At 44.1% G+C, this 24,232-nt stretch overlaps 1 protein-coding gene across 4 annotated transcripts in view; it reads right to left on the bottom strand.

Moving 5' to 3' along the window:
* The window catches only part of MICALL1 (MICAL like 1), a 198,907-nt gene that overhangs the window by 44,581 nt on the left and 130,094 nt on the right, over window positions 1–24,232 (bottom strand). For all 4 annotated transcript variants that reach the window (XR_013262343.1, XR_013262342.1, XM_077452390.1 and 1 more), the window contains exons 4-8: window positions 21,475–21,542; window positions 20,413–20,543; window positions 11,465–11,808; window positions 11,262–11,325; window positions 8,410–8,729 (exon numbers count right to left, since the gene is read on the bottom strand). Coding sequence is in view for 2 of the 4 variants with exons in the window: in XM_077452390.1 (XP_077308516.1) it covers window positions 8,410–8,729; window positions 11,262–11,325; window positions 11,465–11,808; window positions 20,413–20,543; window positions 21,475–21,542 (927 nt within the window). In the remaining 2 variants the exon portion in view is untranslated. The remainder of the gene's footprint in view (window positions 1–8,409; window positions 8,730–11,261; window positions 11,326–11,464; window positions 11,809–20,412; window positions 20,544–21,474; window positions 21,543–24,232) is intronic.

Here is a 24,232-nt window from a genome sequence, read left to right on the forward strand (position 1 = left end):
AGAAAGCTCTATTTGTGGGAAAAAAAATGATAAAAATTTCATTTGGGTACAGTGTTGCATGACCGCGCAATTGTCATTCAAAGTGCGACAGCGCTGAAAGCTCAAAATTGGTCTGGGCAGGAAGGTGTTTAAGTGCCCTGTATTGAAGTGGTTAATATATCGATTGTGAGCAGGAAGGGGTTAATTAACACTCCAGTGCAGTTGCTGATAATAGTTTGCTTTAAGTGGCAAAATCCCCATGCTGAAAACTGCTGTGCTGAGCTCCCCACTCTGAAACCCCACTCTTGTAACATGCAAGAATTATATGACCCGAAAAACACTACATCTTGGGCCTTGTTCACATATCTCTTAGACCCCTTTCACACTGAGTAGTTTTGCAAGCGTTATTGCGCTAAAAATAGTGCCTGCAAACCGACCTGAAACAGCCGCTGCTGTGTCTCCAGTGTGAAAGCCCCGAGGGCCTCCACACTGGAGTGGTGCGCTGTCAGGACGGTAAAAAAAGTCCTGCTAGCAGCATCTTTAGAGCGGTGAAGGAGCAGTGTATACACCACTCCTTCACCACTTCTGCCCATTGAAATCAATGGGGCAGCGTGGCTATACCGCCGGAAAAGTGCCTCTGCAGAGGTGCGTTGCAGTGGTTTTTAACCCTTTCTCGGCCACTATAGGTGGGAAAAACTGGCCGCTAGGGGGCGAATAGTGCCACAAATCTGACAGTAAAGGGCCGCTAAAAATAGCGGAGCTTTACCGCCGACACACCTCTCACCCCAGTGTGAAAGGGGTCTTAAAAAGCACGATTCAAATGCTGAAGCATGTGTCACGCATACGGCAGCCCATTCACATTAAGGCCCTTTCACACTGGGGCGGGAGCGCCGTCAGCGGTAAAATTACGCTATTTTTACATTTACGTTTTTGTTTGTAACATGACAAAATGTGGAAAATTTCAAGGGGTATGAAATACTTTTTCAAGGCACTGTAGGCAGACCCCAACAATGGACTTCTCTTATTTGCTCCATTCTGGTCTGTTAATTGTACAATTGAAAGCATTTTAATATATCGGTTTGATAAGTGGGGAAAAAACTGTCAAACTCGTCAGTAAATCTGAGCTGTCCCATGTCCTGTGCAAAATTTCTGTTATCTTAAAGAGCCCTCCTAATTTGTAGCTTGGGAAAAGACACTGAGGGGAGTGACACCACTTAAGGCAACAAAAACACTGTACGTCCACAATAGAAACTTGATAAATTAGTGCATTTCAGGCAGATCAACAGTTTTTGAATGATTTTTTTTTTTCACTAAAGACAAGTAATAGAATAGCCCTCAAAATTTCCACTTGCCTACTGGCATTTTATGAGAGAAAAATGATTGAGGGCGAACGTGAGCTGCCTCCGAGGGTGAGCACTGCCGCCTCTGGGGGGGGGGGGGGTGAGCACCGCTGGCAGGTTGAATGGGAGCCGTTCTCCCTGCAGAAGAGAGAGGGGAGGAAGAGAAGAGCCGACCAGATCATCAGAGTGGGGATTGCCCCCTGTAACAGCTTTAATTTGAGTTGCAGTCTGCTCGCCCGTTGCACGTAGTCCCACCTCCTGGCTCGGGTACTTTGATAGACGTCACACTTCTCAGCATTTGATCGATGTTCTGTCTATCAAAGGAGGCAGGCGAGGAGGTGAGACCGTGTGCGAGCGGACTGCAATTCAAATGAAAGCGGTTACAGTGGGCAATCCCCGCTCTGATGATCTGGCAGGCTCTCCTCTTCCTCCCCTCTCTCTTCCTCTGGACAGGTCATGCTGCAATGGTGGGCACTGGTCACGCTGCAATGGTGGGCACTGGTCATGCTGCAATGGTGGGCACAGGCGAGGCTGCATTGGTGCGCACTGGTCAGGCTGCACTGATGGGGACTGGTCGCGCTACATTGATGGGCACTGGTGAGGCTGCACTGATAAATTTGTTGTTGATATTTCTTTTCTTTTACTTAATTCTGCATAAAACATTTAAGTGCAATTTCCTTAGATAATTTAGGAGGGCGTGTTTAGGGGAGGAATTAGGGCGAGTAACCCTTAAGGCCTGGCTAGTAGCTCAAAACTTGAAATTTTGAGCCCTGTAGAAGAATACATTTTGGCCTAAATTTATGAAGAAACCGGAGGTAGTGGTGGTCGAACCGGAGGGGCTACGTGCCGAATCCTTGCACAAATGTACTCCCCAATGAGTGAGTCGGCAAGGGACGCTAGAAAAAGACAGCCAAGGCTGATATCTGCCCCTTGATGGTGCTTAAGGCAAGTTTCTGATCCACTCCTCGTTGTAAAAACAGAAGGAACCTGGAAACTGAGTATGTGCATGGTCGCCACCCCATCTCCTCACACATGGAGATGTAAGCCTTCCATGTACGATGGTAAATCTTCGGAGAAGATGACTTCCGTGCCCTCAGCAAAGTGGAAATTACCAAGTCTGACAGACCTCGGTCCCTTAGTACCTGGATTTCAACAGCCATGCCGTTAAAACCAGCGACGGTAAAGCAGGATGAAGTATCGGACCTTGCGATAGAAGGTCCTCTCGCATCGGCAGCCACCAAGGAACAGTCGTACTAGGTTGGTGTACCAAAGACACAGAGGCCAATCTGGGGCAATCAGAATTACTGGAATCCCCTTGGCTTCCACTCTGCGTAGCAGACGTGGCAGAATCTTTAGTGGAGGGAAGGCATAAATCAGCTGATAATGCCCCCATGGAGCCACCAACGCATCCGCCCAGGGGTCTCTTATCCTGGACACAAACCTCCGCACCTTTCCGATTGAGCCAAGACATCCACATCTGGTGTGCCCCACTTTAGGCAAATGAGCCAGAATACATCTGGATGCAACGACCATTCCTCTTGGTTCAGCATCTGATGACTTAGGTAGTCCTCCTGCCAGTTTTCTATGCCCGGAATGTATATGGCTGACAGGGCTGGCACGTGCCGCTCTGCCCACTGTAGGATGTGAGCGACCTCCCGTGCTGCAGCCGAGCTCCTAATGCCTCCTTGATGGTTGACATACGCCACTGCCATAGCTTTGTCCGACTGGATCCTGACTGGACGCCCCTGCAGCCTCCGTGACCATGTGGAGAGGCACCGCTTGATCGCCCGATGCTCGAGCACATTGATCGGCAGTTGGAACTCTTCCCGCGTCCAAAGGCCCTGGGCCGACTCTACGCCCAAACCCCCCCCCCAACCAATCAGGCTGGCGTCCGTGATCACTGTCCAATGGAGAGGAAGGAACGATCTCCTGGTCCAAAGGGCCAGAGACCTCAGCCACCAGAGAAGGGAATCCCTGACTAGCTGGCTCACCCAAATTTGATAATCCAGGGATAACGGAGATTTGTCCCATTTTGACAAAATCTCCTTTTGCAAGACTCAAGTGTGAAATTGAGCATATGGAAGTGCTTTGAAAGTGGCTACCATGAGGCCAAGGACACGCATGCAGAAGCGCAGCGATGACCACCTGCGGTTCACCAACAACTTCACTACAGCTTGAAGAGTCTGCAGCTTGTCTGAAGGGAGAAAAACTCTTGCTTCTGAGGAGTCCAGCAGTAAGTCCAGGTACTCCAGGTGTTCAGTCGGCACTAACACTGACTTTTTTTAAGTTCAGTACCCAACCAAATTCCCGGAGAGTCTGTATGGTGATCGCTACATCCTCCCTTAATTCTGAGGTGGAAACTGCCCTCAAAAGGAGGTCATCTAGGTAACCCACGATTGCGATCCCACATTGCCTTAACAACGGCAGAATTGGAGCTAACACCTTGGTGAAGAGTCGGGTGCTGACGCCAGACCAAAAGGGACAGCCACAAATTGGCAGTGCTCTTCCCCGACTGCAAATCGCAGAAACCTCTGATGCCTGAGGCATATGGGTACATGTAAGTATGCGTACTTGATATCCAAGGACGTCAGGAAGTCCCTCTGATGGAGTGCAGTGACCACGGAGAGAACGGATTCCATCTTGAACCTTTGAACTTTCACAAAACAGTTGAGGGCCTTGAGGTCCAGGATTGGATGTACCCCTTCCTTCTTTGGGACTACAAACAGATTGGAGCAGAATCCCTGAAACCTTTCTGGTGTCGGTACAGGTACTATTACCCGGCACAACAGCAGGTCCTGTACTGCCCCGAACAGGGCTTCCCGACGAGCCAGAAGCAGATGAAGGTTGGAGGGAAAGAATCTTGTATCCTGATGAAACAAGTTCACACACCCATTGGTCAGACAGTAAGGAGGTCCACCGAGCTGAAAACTCCCGAAGGCGATCCCCCACCTGAGTCGGACGGGGGCAAACCTTCATGCAGTAACATTTTTGCTCCCAGACTTGTTTGGTTTGTGAAACCAGGGACGCTTTTGTCCTTCAGTTGGCACCTTGTCGGACTGGGAACGCTTACCTGCCAACCCCGGCAGGCGAAAGAGCTGTTTCTGATCGGAAAAAGAGGGCCCCTTGCCTACGGTGTGGCTCCTTACCCTTTCTGGACCATGGGGGCAATGTGCTCTTCCCATCGGTAACATTTTTAATAATGTCATCCAGCGAGGCTCCAAATAGCCTCTCACCTAGGAAGGGCAAATCCGCCAGTGCTTTTTTAGATGCCTGATCTGCAGACCAGCATTTCAGCCAAATCAGGCGCCATAGCGCCAGTGCCGATACTGATGCTCTAGAGAGCAGGGGGACCGTATCCAGGGCCAAATCACAGACATACTTAAGGCCATGTGCACCAACTGATCTGCCAGTTCTACGCAGACCGGGGAAGTCTGTCGTTTCTCCAGTTCAGTAAGTGTCTGCGATGCCATGGCCAGCACAGGTCGTAACGCTGACCCCGCCACCGTAAACATGGACCCGGCCACTGCCTCTGCCCTCCTGTCGGCAGGGTCCTTGAAGGCAGGAGTCCCTTCTACCGGAATCGTGGTTACTTTATTCAACCTGGATACCAGGGGGGTCAACAACCGGAGGAGATGCCCATTTTTTCCAGGAGGCTCTCCTCAAAGGGGTAACGGACCGCCATTCTTCTCGGGACTGAAAAGGCCCGTTGCGGGCTTCCTCATTCCTTGTAGATTAACTTATCTAAATAAATCAAGTACGGAAACACCTTAGGCGTGCGGGCCGGTTCGCTGGACCCAAAAGGGACTGCCACCTCTGCAGATGTCTCCTGCTGCTTCCTGTATCTTCAGGGTATCCCTCACTGCTGCGATAAGTGCTCCTACTAGCGCTTTTTCCTGCGCTAACCCGGACAGAGAGTCATCCTCACTGTCCAAACGGTCCTGGTCTGCATCCTCTGATACGCCAGAACAGGGGCCGCCAGTCACCGCGGGGCCCGAGTCTGAATCAGAGCTTTCCCCAGAAGATGGGGGTGGGGCTGGGGGCATTTGTTACCCCCCCCCTGCGCCCACACACCACTTCCACCCTGGCAACAAAGGTCTCCAGGACCACCGACAAAGCATCCATAGGCACCACATTTTGTGCAGGTGAGCCGGTTGCAATAGTAGGGATGTCTGGGGAAGAAGCGCTGGCTTCTGACGCCATGCTAACCCTCACTCGCCTGCCCCAACTCAGGCACTTAAGGCAAGGTATACAAAATCCCACCCTCCTAGCTGCTCGCAGACTGAGGGGCCCCCCCGCAGGACTCACCACCCTGACCGAGTACTGCGCTGTGCTACCGCTGCTTGCTCTGCCCTGTGTCAGTCACGAAGTGCTCAGAGTAAAAGCTGCGCTGTTCTGAAGTATACAGACACCAGCACTAGAGGTAAACCATGCTAAGGCTACAGGAAAATGGCTGCTGGCCATTCACCAAAAAAAATAGCCGCCGAACCTTCCTGAAAATGGCCGACAGCATATACACTGCATAAGGCTACAGGAAAATGGCCACGGCCTCTGCAAAATGGCCGTGGCTCACACAGTGGCCTCTCCTCATGGCAAACAGCCTGAATACCCCACTGTGACAGTAAAAAAGCAGGGAATGAAAGCAGACCCTGAAAGCCAGCGCACATCCCCCACTAAGGCCCAGGGGACCCCCGGCCAGGTACATACACCGCACCTCACCTACTAAGTAACTATGTAACACAATGATTATTACTAGCGGCTATAATTGCATGTAAAATCCAAAAGGCCGGTTGTACCCAAGTTGATCGATCAATCAACTTGGGTACATGCACCCTGCACATATATGGTTCAAATCTCAGCTGGTTCTGGCTAAACCCATTAAGATTCAAACAGTTTATGGCTGGCTTTACTTTTGAGGGAGGCCAATCCAATTCTCTCCTGGATGGAAGAGAATCTGCTTTCCCCAAAAGCAACATACATTCCAGAATGCCAACAACAAATGGCAGCTGAAACATCAACTATTCAGGATGATATGTAGAAGTTGGGACACATCATAAGTGGACCTATGGCATCTCCAAGGAATACGAAGCTGCCCCATTTTTTTCTCCCAGTATGCTTGCAAGGAAACTCTGGAAACAGATGCACTGGCAATAGCTCTGGGACTTCAAGCTGGGGTATGTGTATCCACGAAGCCCACAAATTTTGAGATTCCTGCAGAGGATGACAGTGGAAAGGGTGACTGTCTTGGCGGTAATTTCTTTCCAACCTCTCAGACCATGATTTACGCTGCTATCCTCTCTGGCAGTTGACAAGCCTCTGAGAATACCAGTAGTCCTTTTCGTCCTTTTTTCAAGGTCAAGTGCACCATCTGATTCTAGAAGCATAAGTATTGAGGGCATGGAAGTTGAGCTGAGCAAGCTTAAGTTCCAAAGCTGTTCAGCCTCCAGGAAGAAAAGTAACAATGCTACATATTACAGAATATGAGAGAAATTTGTTCAATTCTCAGAGACACATTCCTTGAATGCTTTGGATCCACAAGTCCATCACATTCTGTACATGTTGCAATCAGTTCTGGACCTAGGACTGGGAGCTTATACACTCAAAGTTCAAGTCTCACACTGCTATGGAGACATTTTTTTTTACCTTAATGCCAGGAATGCTTTACAAGCACTTTAAGAATTATCACACAATGTAACAAATCATAATTATTCTTTTACGTCTCTACAGCAACTTTTACATTTTTTGCACGCATGTAAAAATCAGCATTTTTGGCTACAAGAGTTACCTAAAACCCTCAGAACGTTATAGACAATTTCTGAAAGCAGGGAACCTGGAGAATAAAATGGTGGCAGTTGCAATTTTATATGCCACATAACATTTGCCTAACTTTATCAAATGCATGTTTTCAGAAAAAAAATTTTTTTGCAAACATAATACCCAATTTTTAGTAACATAAAAGATGGGGATTACATCAAGTAAAGAGATACCAAACATGTCAAGTTACAAAATTGACAGCGCCCATGAGACACAGAAAAACTATGATACCCAGAAATATCCAAAGGCAAAGTTTTAAACGCCTTTACAGCTCATTAGTTTAGTTAAAGTGTTACTAAAATCATTTTTTTTTTTAAATTAACAAACATGTTATGCTTACCTGCTCTGTGCATTAATATCGCACAGAGTGGCCCCGATCTGCCTCTTCTGGGGTCCCCGGCGGCAATCTTGGCTCCTCCTCTTCATCTTCTGTCCCCCATAGCCAGCCGCTTGCTATGGGGAGAAGCGTAGTCTGCGCACTCCCGATCCGTGTGTCTATGGAGTCGCGATCCATAGACTTACACAGCAGGACTTAGCAGTGGCTAGTGCTACTTCTCAAATGCTGTGTGAAGGTGAAGTAAGGGGAGAATAGATGCAGCCGTGCACAGGGCTGATCTCTTCTCCCCTCTCTTACTCTTCACACAGGGGAAGGGGCGGCATATACAGAATCCTGGATGATTTTAACTTTGCAGTCGGGAGCCAGCTGTGGAAAATGGGCACAAGCTGCACTTTACTCTTCACTCTTTGGACGTACATAGTACATTCAAAAAGCAGAACTAGTTAAAGCCGAGTTATACCCACTTTTGAGAGGTGGTCTTAAATGAAAGACGGCCTCTCCACTGCTCATTTTTGGCTAGTTAAAAATTATTTTTTTCTTCTAACTTACCTTTTTATAAAGTACAGCCTGTACTTCCGATCCATCTGGTCCGCGACGCAGGATATCCCCTTCTTTGGCGAGCCCTCCCAATGTCTTCTGGGAAATGTGATTAATTAGAATGGCGGCTCCTGCACCCAATTCGATGGACAGATCGGCCTTGGGGGGGGCGACATCACAGGCTCTCTGGACAGGTAAGTGTCCTATTAAAAGTCAGCAGCTACAGTGTTTGTAGCTGCTGACTTTAAAAAAATAAATTTAAATTTGCAGGTGGAACGCCGGTTTAAAGACTCCAAATGCATCTGGTATAAGTTATAACGCTTTCATGCATCACGCCATTAAATGATACATATACATATATTGTATAAACAAAACTAGGCCTAGTACCTACTGGTACATTCTTACCCAGAGGAGAAGCATTTGGAGCTTTGGGTGCTGGTCTTTTTCGTGCTTTAGGGCTGCTGGTTGGGGTAATTCCATACCATGGATGACCTGGCTTTAGAGTATTCTCATCCGATTCCTGTTCCTCATCTTCCTCAAATGGATTGTAGGGTTCAAGCTTTGAGATGCTCTGACTTGCAACGTCTTCTGATTCTTTGGAGCTCTTTTCCACATCATCCTTAATCTGCGTTACAGATGGAGGTAGTGGGGCAGCCCTTTTTTTAGGCTCACTTGCTGCCACCAAAGAAATCCAAGGAGGATCTTTAGGTTTTCCATTCTCTTCCCTATAAGGACAGCAACATCACATATATAAGATACAAAACTAAACCCACTCACCCCCTATAGATAACAATGCAGGTTTTGGAAATTCATTGACAGCAGACAAAAATACAAATATTGTTTTCCCCCCATTTAAATAACACTTTTCATGTTTTGCCAATTTGCTCATTGAATCTTCTAGGTTTTGATATTCTTTGTTTCCAATATGCCAGTATGCTGTATGATAATGACATTCCTTAAAGATGTTGGTTCCATTATTATTAAAGTGTTTTTTTAAGGTCTCATGCACACTGGACGTTTTGCGATCTCTCCTAGACTCCTTTCCTCCCGGCAGCAGCATGTTGGCAGAAAAAACTATGGCTGCTTGTAATGTGTGCAACGTATTTAAGCACATCTACAAGCATCAATAGCTTGGTAGTTCGTTCTACTGCTAAGAAGCCAATCTGTGGGTGCCAAGCACTGGATGTCCGCCGACACTCGCCGATCGTCTAGCAGAGACACAGAACGGAACTCTGCCAGAACGTAAACCCCCCTTTCCTGATCTTTCCTGATCTGCCGGGCTGCATGCCCAGATAAGGGTCTGGTTAGGATTTTGGGGGAGGGGGACCCCACACCATTTAAAAAAAAAAAAATAATTGTGGTTCCCCTTCAAATCCATACCAGACCCGAAGGACTGAGGGGAAGTTCTCTGCTAAATAGCAGAAGGCATGGCATAGTATTTACAGCAGGCATGGCTTTATCTAGATAGAGATAGAGAAATGGGGAGGTGCTGTTCTCTGTCTGAGACTCCACAGGAACATGGAGTTTGGTTTATAGACCTACAAAGCAACTTGCAGAAACCAATAAAGCTTTAGTTCGTAAATTTTGCAAATGTAAATAAAAACAGTCAATATGTTTCTTCACTTAAAATGATTAAAAGTTTCACCGTCTCTCATGCTTAAAATAAATAAGGCACTTACAAAAAAAAAAAAAAAACTCTTCCATTCACAAAATAGTAAATAACAAAGGTCCAGCAGATTTTGCGGCTAGTAGTAGTGCGACTACATGAATCGCTTTTCAGAGGATGGTTGGAAGGCAATAGGTTGTCTCCTCACAATGTGTTTTAACCCTGAAAAGCCGGCTTTACTGTGCCGCAACGGCATGCATTAAATATGGTTGTTGCACAGCCCCATTAACGTGAATGAACTGCGTATGGCAGCAGTCCTACACACTGATATGTGATATAATTTCTGCCAGGGTATATGTATAAACCTGTCCAACCGCTGCTGCAGCTTTAGGGGGAAGTTGATGGGCAGTAAAACCATTGATTAACCACCTTTTTTTTTTTACCAGCCACCTGTTTGAATGATCCCTTAAAGTGGTTTTGTACAGAAAATCGCAAGTTCATCTTATTCAAATGGCTTTGGAACATAGATGCAGTTATGACCATTGAAATAAAATAATATGCAGTATTTACCTTTTATTTTTAATGTTTATGCCGACTTCCGGGCTCTCCTCCCGTGGGAGTAGGCGTGTTTATCGGCTTCGCAATGGTCCCTGGGAACTTTTTTAGCTATTTCCCAGGAATCCGTGGGGGACACAGTCAAGCCGAAATTGCCATTTTGAAAGTGGGCAGGCAGCTCTATCAGCCATTACCACTATAGCACATGAGGCAAAAGGTAGGGAAACAAAGAGGACACTCAATGAGCATGTGCGAGATGGAGCAGTGGATGCTGGGAGCTCAGTGTCATCGCATCCAGGAAGTAAATGCCTGTGGGCTTCAAACGCCCACAGTGAAAATGGAAACCGCCGGACTGCTTTTTTAAAAGTTTTCCTTAGCAATGAAATCGTCACGCCGGAGGTTAAAAAGACGCCGATCGTGGCTGCAAAGACACCGTAGGAATCGCCCAACAGTGACACAGGTAAAAAAAAAAAAAAACGGCAGTGGAATCCCGCTTTAAATTGATGCTAAAGAATAGCCTTATTTTGCAAAAATCATCTATACACAACTACTACTTTCTTCCTCATTTCCTTCTGAACTTCCTCAGGTTTGTTTGGCAGGAGCACTACTAATATGCATACTAGGAATACATACAATATATATATATATATATATATATATATATATATATATATATATATATATATATATATAAACACAAGGGTTTAGTGTCACTTCAAAGAGCATTAGAAAGGTGGTGAGAAGGCATTGTATAGCCTCCCCACCTGTTTTAACCTCCTAAATACCGGACAACCACACATGTTGGGGCAGCTGCAGGGCAGCACCATTCACTTAAATGTGTCATGCTCAGTGGACAGTAAATCAACCGCCAAGCACAACAGGGGGTACAACTGTAGCTGCGTCACAAAGCATTGCCTTGTGTACACTCTTGGTCAATGCCTCTGCAGCACAGAGAGGAGTGTTTGAAGGGTTGTAAAAGTGCAGCTTAACTGCAGGGTTTTACTCCCCTCAAATGCATATGTAAACAAGTCCCTAAAGTGTTTAAATAACATGCCTTCATGGATCAACCTCTTACTTAGAAATCATTGTTATTCACCTTTCCGCAGACCTCTGTCTACCTCTCGGCTTAGGAACTGGTGGAGTTGATATTTTCTGTTCACCTATAATGCAAACAAATTTGATGTGAAATAATTATTGTGATGGTGCTAACTTGCATGCGTGTCCTTCATTTTAAAATGTATCAACATTAAACAGATTTCTTGCAACATGGGCCTTCTTAGCATCGTTTACTTATCTTACCATTCACAAAACTTGTTGGTCGTGGAGGGCTCTGCCCTGCCCCAGATCGAGCTCGAGGCAGAGGCTGGGGTGCTACATCACTAGTCCTCCTTGGTGCTGGAACGGGTCGTGTGTATGGTGCACCATCTGTATCAAGCTCTTTTTGAGGTTTGTTTGGAAGAGGTGGTTTTGGAGGGCGTGGTTTAGGTGGACTTTGTACTGCATTTTGTACAGAATTTTCTTCAACAGACTCAGGACTGCTGGTGCCTGTCCGAGGCCGATGATGGTGGGTACACACAAACGTGCCAGTCTCAGATCCAGGTCGATAAGAACCTGGCAGCAGAGTGCTGGAGCATTCTTTACACCTGTAATATGGAGGGGGGAGAAATAGTTATATAAATAGGTCACTTTCTTACCTGTTTAATGCAAAATGCATGGAGTAAATTAGCCTATAAAACAGGTTAAACATTTGCATTCACCTTTTAACAACTTTAAGGCTGATCTCCAACTTTCTTTTCACTAGAACTGAATGGCATAATCAATCCCAGCATATATCATACCTCTGTACTATGCTGCTGCAGATCCCGATTTCTGGGTTTAGTTGTGGCTTGTGCACCATGTGACACACTGTATATCCTGCTGTCCCTTCCACAGCCACTTCCTGCAGCAGCTAGAATCTGTAACACTCTGTAGTCTTTCTACTTTGTAGTCTTTCAGACACTGCAAATAGTTAGTAAGGTTGAATAAAGACACCAGTCCATCGAGTTCAACCTGAGTGTCTACAATTGTCCCTATCCCTGTACATTGCACACTCACATCGGTCCCTACCCTCAAGGAGCCCACAATCCAAGGTCCCCATTCATATACCAGGGCCAATTTTGGACAGAAGCCAATTAACCTAGCTGCATGTCTTTGGAGTGTGGGAGGAAACCGGAGTACCTGGAGGAAACCCATGCTGGCACAGAGAGAACATGTAAACTCCAGGCAGGTAGTGTGGTGGTTGGGATTTGAACCAGCGACCCTTTTTACTTCTAGGCGAGAGTGCTAACCACTACACCACTGTGCTGCCTGCATGTAACTTTCATCACAGCTCTGATGGTAGGTGGAAGTGATTACATTCTAATTAGGATCCAATCTCACCCAGTCACTCCTACAGGAAGAGTCCAAACCTCCCAAGTCCTGCCTCACAGATCACAGCATAATTCAAGGAGGAACCCCCTTCATACACAGCCTGTTATGAAGGCAAGCCATTAGAGCTCATCCGTGCCACATCCGGGATCATCCGTGCAAAAGACGACAAGTAAACCAGCATTTTTCATTTTATATGAAGTCAGATTCCCACTCTCTATCCACTAACATGCTCCTACTTCTCTTCCTTCTCACATGTCTTCTATCCTCAAATTATCCTTACTCTACCCCTCCTCTCTACCCTGCAGCATGCACATATCACTCTCACTCCTACCCTCTCCCTACTACTGCACCCATCATTTCCTGCATTTGCTATACCCACATGCTGACATAAACACCAGGGCCGTTAGACATGTGCGCTCATGCACATTCCACTCCCATCTTGCCTTCCTCGCCCTCCTTTTCCTAGTCTCAGTTGACATTTCTCCTAATCCTGGTCCACCATTTTCCAACTGCAAACCACATATTCAATACCCCTCATCCTCTGGCAACCACTGCAATTTTCTCAGTCTAGTTTCTATCCCCATCCTTCTTCAAACCAGCCTCCAAATTTCATCTGCGCGTGACCTTTTCATCTCTCATGGCTTTAACATGGCCATAACTGAAACCTGGCTTAAAATTTTTGAATCAGCTTCTCCTGCTGCCCTCTCCTATGGTGGCCCCCATTGGACTCATACCCCCAGACCCAACGGACAGAAGGGAGGTGGAGTTGGATTGCTTCTATCTCCACAAAGCACCTTCCAAGTCCTTCCTATCCCTCCCCCTGTATCCCTCTCTTCTTTCGAGATGCACTGCATTCATCTGTTTTGACCCATTTCTCTGAGAATGGCAGCAATTGATCAGCCTCCTGGACCAGTATCCTGCTTTTTTGATGACTTCGCTGCCTGGCTACCCTACTTTATCTCCTCTGAAATACTCACTATCATTCTTGGTGAATTCAACATTCCATGTTAACAGCCCAGCTACAGCTCAACTTCACCTCTTTTGACCTAACTCAATGGACACATACTTTTACTCACTCCAATGGTAATACCCTCCTTGAATTCTCCCATCTCTGCAATTCTGGCAACCTCACCAACACCCCCTTTACTCTCTCGGATCACAACCTCATCAGTTTCACTATATCCTTGCCTCCAACTACCCATCTCTCCAAGTAGCCAACGATTACTTGTAGGAGCCTTCGCCACTTTAACCCTTCTCTTTTCTATTTTGCTACTGACCACCTATATGACAATCTCTCCCTTGTCCTGACCTGGCCACCTCTGTCTACAACAGTTTACTCTCATCACCACTGGATGCTCCTCTAACCACACACAGAATCAGGCCCCGACCGCTACAACCCTGGCAAAGTGGCAACACTAAAAATCTCAAGAGACATTTCCGTGCTCTTGAACGACTGTGGAGTAAAACCAAATGCTTGCAAGACTTCACCTTATATAAATCTGCCCTTCTAAAATACAATTCCTGTCTCCATGCTGCCAAACAAGCCTACTTTGTCTGTATTATTAATACCTTGTCATCCAGTCCCCTTCTGCTCTTTTCAACCTTTGACTCTCTGCTTCATCCCCCACGCCCTCTACCTACTAACTCACACACCGCCAAAGAGATTGTCAATCACTTCAAAGACCAGATTGATACAACTCGTGAGGACACCTCCACAGTGCATATGTCTTCCCCACCCAACATACCTTGCCTAACAGCACATTCAACACTCTCCTCTTTTGAACTGACTACTACTGAAGAGGTTACAAATCTTTTTTCAGATGCCCACCTAACCAATTGTCCCCTGGATCCTGTTCCCTCACAACTACTACGATCACCCTCTTCTTCTATCCTATGCTCCCTCGCTCACATCTTCATTCTCTTCCTCTCTAGTGGCACCTTCCCCTCCCCTCTAAAACATGCGCAGATCACGCCCATACTTAAAAAGCCCTCACTGGACCCCACCAACCTGAACAACTTAAGACCCATCTCAGTGCTCCCATTCACCTCTAAACCTCTAGAAAACTTGGTCTACAACATCTTAGCTCCTACCTCTGTGAAAATAACCTCCTTGACCCCTTGTAATCTGGCTTTAGCTCACAGCACTCCATGGAAACTGCCTTACTAAAACTCACTAACGATTTACTAACTGCTAAAACCAACAGCCACTACTCCTACTACTTGACCTCTCTGTGGCCTGTGACCACCCGCCTTTTCTCAATAAACGAATTTCCCTTGGCCTCCAAGATTCTGCTCTATCCTGGTTCTCTGCCTACCTATCCTTCGGTGTTAACTACAATTCTCGGTCTCCTCCTCACCATTGCCCCTTTCTGTGGGAGTCCCCCAAGGCTCTGTTCTTGGACCCCTTCTCTCCTCTATCTACACCTCCTCCCTTGGTCACTTGATAACTGCCCACGGCTTCTAATACCACTTATACGCCGATTACACCCAAATCTATCTTTCTACTTCTCACTTCACTCCTTCAGTCTCCTCTCGCATTACTAACTTACGAACTGAGATATCAACATGGATGTCACACCACTTCCTTAAACAAAATCTCTCTAAAACTGAGCTATTATTATTCCCCCTGCCCATGCCCCTCTTCATGACTTTTCTATCAAAACCAACAATGCAACCATCAGCCGCTCCCCTCACGCCAGGGTACTAGGTGTAATCTTAGACTCTGACTTGTCCTTTCAGACTCAAATCAAATCGGTATCAAAAGTTTGTAGAATTCACATCCGTAACATCTCTAAAATTCGCCCCCTTTTTAACAAATGAAACTACCAAGCTCCTTATTCACTCGCTTGTTATCTCTCACCTTGACTATTGCAACTCCCTTCTCATTGGCCTGCCTCTCCATAGACTATCCCCTCTTCATTCTATTGTGAATGCTGCTGCCAGGCTTATTCACCTTACCCACCATTCAGCATCTGCCAACCCTCTCCTCCAATCCCTACACTGGCTCCCAATCGCCCAGCGAATTAAATTCAAAATACTAACCACAACATACAAAGCCATTCAAAACTCTGCTTGAGCTACATCACCAATCTTGTCTCCAAATATCACCCAAACTGTCCTCTCCGCTCCTCCCGAGACCTCCTACTCTCAAGCTCCCTAGTCTCCTCCTCCCATGCTCATCTCCAGGATTTCTCCAGAGCCTCTACCATCCTCTGGAACTCGCTACCTCAACCTGTCCGGCCCTCCCCTACTCTTGCTACCTTCAGGCAATCCCTGAAAACTCATCTCTTCAAGGAAGCCTATCCCGCCTCCAACTAAACTTTTACCACTTCCATCAGCTCATTCCCGACATTTACAACCTTTTGTACCACCTGCCCCACCCTATTAGATTGCAAGCTCTTCTGAGCAGGGCTCTTTTAATCTTCTTGTATTTTATTGTATTATAACTGTATTGTCTTATTGTTGTATTGTAAAGCGCTGCGTAAACTGTTAGGGCTATATAAATCCTGTAGAATAATAATAATAATAATGCCACATCAGTTCTCATCCATATCACAACAGTCAAATTAGATTTGAAATGTATATCCCTAGAACACCTTGATGGTGCTCCCTGCATGTTGGGCCTCTGTATGTTGCCAGGCTGTGTAAAAATCTCACAAATGTGGATGAGTAGCAGAACGTGTTTTGGGGTGTAATTTGTGGTGTGCATATTCCGTGTGAGAGAAATAACCTGTTAATATGACAATTTTGTGAAAAAACACACATACATTGGATTGTCTACTTTCCAACAAGTGGTCATTTGGGGTAGTATTTGTACTTTCCTGGCTTGTTAGTGTCCTCAAGAAATGAGATAGGCCATTAGTACATCAGGTGTGATCAATTTTCAATGATTGGCACCATAGCTTGGAGACTCTATAATGTTCAAGACCAAATAATTTACACTGATTTGGGTTATTTTTACCAAAGATATGTAGCAGTATAAATTTTGCCCAAAATTTATGAAGACATTTTTTTGTAACCAAAATTTTCAGTCTTTTTTCATTTATATAAAAAAAACCTAGTGGTGATCAAATACCACCAAAAGAAAGTTCTATTTGTGTGAAAAAAAAGAAGAAAAAATTTGGGTACAGTGTTGCATGACTGAGTAATTGTCATTCAAAATGTGAGAGCACCGAAAGCTGAAAATTGGTCTGATTAGGAAGGGGGTTTAAGTGCCCTTTGGTTAAATATATGTCATACTTAAAAAATATATAACCATGCAGCAATCACAAGCAAGTGTTCAGCCCTGGGCAGTCTACGTCCAGGGCCAATCACTTGCATGTAATTGCTGCATTATATGCGAGTGGCAGTGATTAGCTGTGAGGGGGCCGGCAGTCTCCTGTTCAATGGGGCTGCCTCCTGCAGCTGATTGCAGAACCTCTGCTGGGTTCTCACATATGAATATGGTGCACTTTTAGGTGGGAATGCACCGTAATGGATGATTGAGAGGGACAAAAAAAAGCATTTGGACTGGACATTAAAAAATTAGTGAGCAGCTTGCTGTCTTATGAAGTTAAAATCCAGGATATTATTATAGATATAGAAAACTATGATATAATAAACAAAAGATGTATATAGAAAAGGCTAATGGTCATGTGTATCTGAAACTTAAAAAAGGTACCACATCCCAGTTTAGACATTTAAATAAAGAAGGGGGAAGATGAATGAAGGGGACTGGAGGGTAACCAACCCCCAGGACTTTTTTGACGGTACCAGATATGTATAAACAAGGAATAAAATCAATAGAATTTTATTTAATGTACAAAAGACATTTCTCACATAAGACCAACAATTTTGTCCATATGTATAAAAAATGACAAATACAAAAGCTGGTACAGAAGCTTATATAACTCCACAGATTACCACATTTTTGTAAATGATTAAGCCTGCATTGTTTCTTTCCTACATGTTTCGCTCTTTTGAGCTTCCTCAGGACAATTGCAGCATACAGCAGTAGGTGGAAAACTGAAAATATACAAAACATAAAACATGAAAAATTCTGTGCATACATAGGAACCCAGGGGGACACCTAAAATGTCCTCCCACTGGCCTAACACAGCCAATTAAATGGATATGGTAATAGATCCATTCCGATCTCTTTTCTACCCAGAAAGGAATGAATCGATTACCTTTGCAGTAATGAGAAAACAGGACATAATTGAAATAAGTTTGGAGTAAATCATTACTTGATTGATTAAGAACAGACGCTCGCTTATTATCAGTGGCATCCTACATTCATTGAATAGACTGACAATGGTATAGTTCTCCAATTCGGAGATTACAATTTCAGTTGCAGACAGAAATAAATATGAAAGTAAGAAAAATAAAGAATAAATGTGGAAATTAATAAATAAAATAAAAAAATGAAGAACAAAGAAACAAAAAAATCTTACCCCATCTAGTTTGTGAATTAGTATGATTCAGTGTCGTTGTTTATGGATAATAAAAAATTGCTTAAACGAGAAGATCTCTCCTCTTTTACCACCAAAACAGTTGGAGTATGATGAAAACAGCGCTAGGGATCCCCAATATTCTCCATGAGTCTGCAGAGGCGCGAGAAAAGATTATATACTATAGTTAGGCCATTACGGTGTAACACCCATATGGCAATCAAAAGTCAATGGTAAAAAGAACATACCTGGACCAAGCCCAGAAATGGCTAGATTAGAACCAGTTTTGTATTGCCAATGCCAGTGGATTGCTTGTATCGTCAGATGAAAAATAGCAAAAACGCGAGGTATTAATCTGTAGATCTAAGAAATCAAAACATAGAGAGCAGAAGCCACCTTCTTATTATTACTGAATATATGCCTGCAAGGCATAAATTAAATAAATCTGGTTGGGGCCCAACAGATCACCAGATCACCAGTCCCATTCAGAGCTATACCGTTCCTACCTGTTAAAGAGTGAGATGATTCCACTTAAGAGGGTTTAAATATTTAGCCATGGGGGAACAAACCCGCATGTCCTCTCCCGTCGCTTGCCTCATCGGCACTGACGGGACCGGCTTCTTAACTCGCGCCTTCAGCCCGGCGGCGTCTGACGTCACCGCCGGGCTGCGGGCACATCTATAACGAAGACCTCATGACTGCGCGTACATTTCGTATTGCGCATGCGCGGAAGACGTGAAGCACGTTCGTGCCGCGCATCGGCCATTTTGGTGTCTGGCCGAAGTCAGGAGACACCAAAATGGCCGATGCGTGGCACGAACGTGTTTCACGTCTTCCGCGCATGCGCAATACGAAATGTACGCGCAGTCATGAGGTCTTCGTTATAGATGTGCCCGCAGCCCGGCGGTGACGTCAGACGCCGCCGGGCTGGAGGCGCGAGTTAAGAAGCCGGTCCCGTCAGTGCCGATGAGGCAAGCGACGGGAGAGGACGTGCGGGTTTGTTCCCCCATGGCTAAATATTTAAACCCTCTTAAGTGGAATCATCTCACTCTTTAACAGGTAGGAACGGTATAGCTCTGGATGGGACTGGTGATCTGGTGATCCGTTGGGCCCCAACCAGATTTATTTAATTTATGCCTTGCAGGCATATATTCAGTAATAATAAGAAGGTGGCTTCTGCTCTCTATGTTTTGATTTCTTAGATCTACAGATTAATACCTCGCGTTTTTGCTATTTTTCATCTGACAATACAAGCAATCCACTGGCATTGGCAATACAAAACTGGTTCTAATCTAGCCATTTCTGGGCTTGGTCCAGGTATGTTCTTTTTACCATTGACTTTTGATTGCCATATGGGTGTTACACCGTAATGGCCTAACTATAGTATATAATCTTTTCTCGCGCCTCTGCAGACTCATGGAGAATATTGGGGATCCCTAGCGCTGTTTTCATCATACTCCAACTGTTTTGGTGGTAAAAGAGGAGAGATCTTCTCGTTTAAGCAATTTTTTATTATCCATAAACAACGACACTGAATCATACTAATTCACAAACTAGATGGGGTAAGATTTTTTTGTTTCTTTGTTCTTCATTTTTTTATTTTATTTATTAATTCCCACATTTATTCTTTATTTTTCTTACTTTCATATTTATTTCTGTCTGCAACTGAAATTGTAATCTCCGAATTGGAGAACTATACCATTGTCAGTCTATTCAATGAATGTAGGATGCCACTGATAATAAGCGAGCGTCTGTTCTTAATCAATCAAGTAATGATTTACTCCAAACTTATTTCAATTATGTCCTGTTTTCTCATTACTGCAAAGGTAATCGATTCATTCCTTTCTGGGTAGAAAAGAGATCGGAATGGATCTATTACCATATCCATTTAATTGGCTGTGTTAGGCCAGTGGGAGGACATTTTAGGTGTCCCCCTGGGTTCCTATGTATGCACAGAATTTTTCATGTTTTATGTTTTGTATATTTTCAGTTTTCCACCTACTGCTGTATGCTGCAATTGTCCTGAGGAAGCTCAAAAGAGCGAAACATGTAGGAAAGAAACAATGCAGGCTTAATCATTTACAAAAATGTGGTAATCTGTGGAGTTATATAAGCTTCTGTACCAGCTTTTGTATTTGTCATTTTTTATACATATGGACAAAATTGTTGGTCTTATGTGAGAAATGTCTTTTGTACATTAAATAAAATTCTATTGATTTTATTCCTTGTTTATACATATCTGGTACCGTCAAAAAAGTCCCGGGGGTTGGTTACCCTCCAGTCCCCTTCATTCATCTTCCCCCTTCTTTATTTAAATATGATATAATAAGACACAGAAACCGAGAAATGATGGGCAAAGGGAGGAAAATAACCTCAAAGGGAATAAAAGAAAATGGCTTAAAGGTGTACCTGAAACACTGCCGATGATACAGCTTTCCATCTACTAAGCATCTCTGTACAAGGTGAACATGTTGCTGGCATAAGGCACAGGTGCTGCTCAGTGCCATACGAGTGGCTGTATTTGTGGTATCCAAACTACCCTAAATAAGATAACAAATACACACTTTACATATACTGAAACTCTCATTATATACTGTTTATTGTTAATTACCTAAATGGTGACCAATAACCAAAGCAAATGGGAAATTAATCGGATTGTAAAAAAAGGATATTTTGGCAGCAGTAGTCAAAAGTTTTTTTTTTTTTTTTTTCATTTTGGATAGTGTAAGGTAGGGTTATAAACTCTGTTAATTTTTCTGCGTGCCATTGGAAAGATTCCCCTTTACTTCCCATCCAATATTCAAAACAGAAAGTGGGTGGAAACGTAATTGAACCCCTGGTAGTCACCAGGGTAACCAGATATAGTTTCTCCATTGAAAGATTCCTGTGTTTTTTTTTTTTTTACTTTCACTTTCAATGATAACAGTAAACAGGACAAATTAAAAGGGTGAATAAAACCCTAACAGGTATTCTGATCCCTCTCCACTCTATCGAGACCAAAAAATAAATAAAATGAAGGGTGCAAATATAAATGTAGGTTTTCTGAGAATGCTTATGTTAGCATTTCTCTGCCAATAATTAAAAGGTGTATGGGGTGCTGCTGACTTTCCCAAACACTCCTGCTGAAAAAATAGTATTCAATTAGGCGCTGCACAGGATGGGGGGGGGGGGGGCATGGCTGAGAGCGCTGACCAGAGGGTTCTGGTGGCCATCCCCGTCAGAACACAATAGCACATCAAGGGAGATGTACTAACATCACATAATTAGTACAGCGATTTCGACCTGAGCTGTCTGTTTTTTTGTAGTGTATACAAGGCTTAACAACCCGTCTGCTCGGGAGTGAGCGCCTATTTAAAGGTACTTAGAGAAAAAAAAAAAAAACACACTCCCATTATTGCCACAGAAGAGAATGGATAATGAGAGTGTGTTTATTACAACCACTTTAACTCTATTAGTGGAGCTATTTTTTACCTGAGGCTGTGCAACTTGACTCTCTCCTTGCTGCAGTGGGGAGGTCTGTTTGAACTGAGGAACTCCAGCTGTGAAGATAAATAAAAGTATACATTAATAAGAATAAAATGGTAGCAGACTGCAAACTACCAGAAAAAAAAAAAAATGCTGGCCATACACTGATCAAAATTTGGCCATTTCAGCAGGGACTGGCCGACTTTCAATCAGTGTGTGGCTGTCCCCATTTCCTTATGAGGATGGCATAGGAATCCCCATTCTGGGATATTTTATTGAGACCGTGGTATCCGCAGATACACCCAAAATGCACATTAAATATTTACCGCCACCGTTGTGCTGATAAGGTGGAAACCAAAAGCACCCAGGGATTAATCAAAGCGTTTTTGTATAGTCCACTCTGGATCGGCATCCTCATATATGAATCTGAATTACAGATGAATACATCAAGATGAAAATCCCATATGCATGGAAAAATAAGTCAACAATTGTGAATTACCACAAAGATTTCTTATAAAACTAAAAGGTTAGAAAGACAGAAATAGTGTCAGAATGTAATCATCAAAATGTTACAGACTCACACTCCAGCACCAGAAACCAGTCACTCACATAGCTCAAAAGCATCTAAGTGTGACAACACCAATGGACACCCGCCATAAACATACAAGTTTCGTCTGAATGAGGAAGTCAAACTGAACACTTTTGAGGTATGATAGTGCCTGGTTTGTGACACCAGATTGTAAGTCCATAGTATGGGATTTAGGACATACTGACATTATGTCTGCCTATGTGAGTGTAACCTTTTTGTTTTTAACCACTTTCAGACCGGACCATTTTGCTGGTAAATGACCAGAGGTCTTTTTACACTTTGGCACTGCGCTGCTTTAACTGGTAATTGCGCGGTCATGCAATGTTGTACCCAAACAAAATTTGCGTCCTTTTCTTCCCACAAATAGAGCTTTCTTTTGATGGTATTTGATTGCCTCTGCGATTTTTATTTTTTGCGATATAAACGTAAAAAGACCGCAAATTTTGAAAAAAAATGATATTTTCTACTTTTTGTTATTAGAAAAATCCAATAAACTCAATTTTAGTCATACATTTAGGCCAAAATGTATTCAGCCACATGTCTTTGGTAAAAAAAAAGTCAATAATTGTATATTTATTGGTTTGCGCAAAAGTTGTCACATCTACAAACTAAGGTACGTTTTCTGGAATTTACGCAGCTTTTAGTTTACGACTGCCTATCTCATTTCTTGAGGTGCTAAAATGGCAGGGCAGTACAAAACCCCCCCAAATGACCCCATTTTGGAAAGTAGACCCCCTAAGGAAATTGATAAGAGGCATGTTGAGCCCATTGAATATTTTATTTTTTTGCCTCAAGCGATTGAATGACAAAAAAAAAATTTTTTTTTTTTTTTTTTACACAAAGTTGTCACTAAATGATATATTGCTCACACATGCTATGGGCTTATGTGAAATGACACCCCAAAATAAATTCTGCTGCTTCTCCTGAGTACGGGGATACCACATATGTGGGACTTTTTGGGAGCCTAGCCGCGTACGGGGCCCCGAAAACCAAGCACCGCCTTCAGGCTTTCTAAGGGCGTAAATTTTTGAGTTCACTTCTCACTACCTATTACAGTTTTGAAGGCCATAAAATGCCAAGATGGCACAAAACCCCCACAAATGACCCCATTTTAGAAAGTAGACACCCCAAGCTATTTGCTGAGAGGCATGTTGAGTTCATGGAATATTTTATATTTTGCCACAAGTTGCGGGAAAATTACAAACTTTTTTTTTTTTTTTTTTTTTTCACAAAGTTGTCACTAAATGATATATTGCTCACACATGCCATGGGCATATGTGAAATGACACCCCAAAATAAATTCTGCTGCTTCTCCTGAGTACGGGGATACCACATATGTGGGACTTTTTGGGAGCCTAGCCGCGTACGGGGCCCCGAAAACCAAGCACCGCCTTCAGGCTTTCTAAGGGCGTAAATATTTGACTTCACTCCTCACTATCTATTACAGTTTTGAAGGCCATAAAATGCCAAGATGGCACAAAACCCCCACAAATGACCCCATTTTAGAAAGTAGACACCCCAAGCTATTTGCTGAGAGGCATGTTGAGTCCATGGAATATTTTATATTTTGCCACAAGTTGCGGGAAAATTACAAACTTTTTTTTTTTTTTTTTTTTTTCACAAAGTTGTCACTAAATGATATATTGCTCACGCATGCCATGGGCATATGTGAAATGACACCCCAAAATAAATTCTGCTGCTTCTCCTGAGTACGGGGATACCACATATGTGGGACTTTTTGGGAGCCTAGCCGCGTACGGGGCCCCGAAAACCAAAGCACCGCCTTCAGGCTTTCTAAGGGCGTTACAGTTTTGAAGGCCATAAAATGCCAAGATGGCACAAACCCCCCCCAAATGACCCCATTTTGGAAAGTAGACACCCCTAAATTTAGGGGTACACTAGTGAGACTAGGTAATAAATGGCGGGTGCCCTGAAACTATAAAAAAATAACTAACCAACCAGCGTCACCTGTAACAGTTATATGGTGATCACTGGTGAAAGGGTTAACTAGGGGGCAATCAGGGGGCTTTATGCGGTAGTATATGGGGGTCCCTGGCGCTATAAAAAGCTGCGGCGAACCTAAATACCTACCTGCCTAACTAGCGTCACCTGTGACACTAATACAGCGATCAGAAAAACGATCGCTTATTAGGCTGGGTTCACACTGGAGCGATG

The sequence above is a fragment of the Lithobates pipiens genome, unplaced genomic scaffold (genome assembly GCF_037356315.1).
Source record: "Lithobates pipiens isolate NorthernLeopardFrog02 unplaced genomic scaffold, aLitPip1_a1.2 Scaffold_23, whole genome shotgun sequence".
Lineage (NCBI taxonomy): Eukaryota > Metazoa > Chordata > Amphibia > Anura > Ranidae > Lithobates > Lithobates pipiens.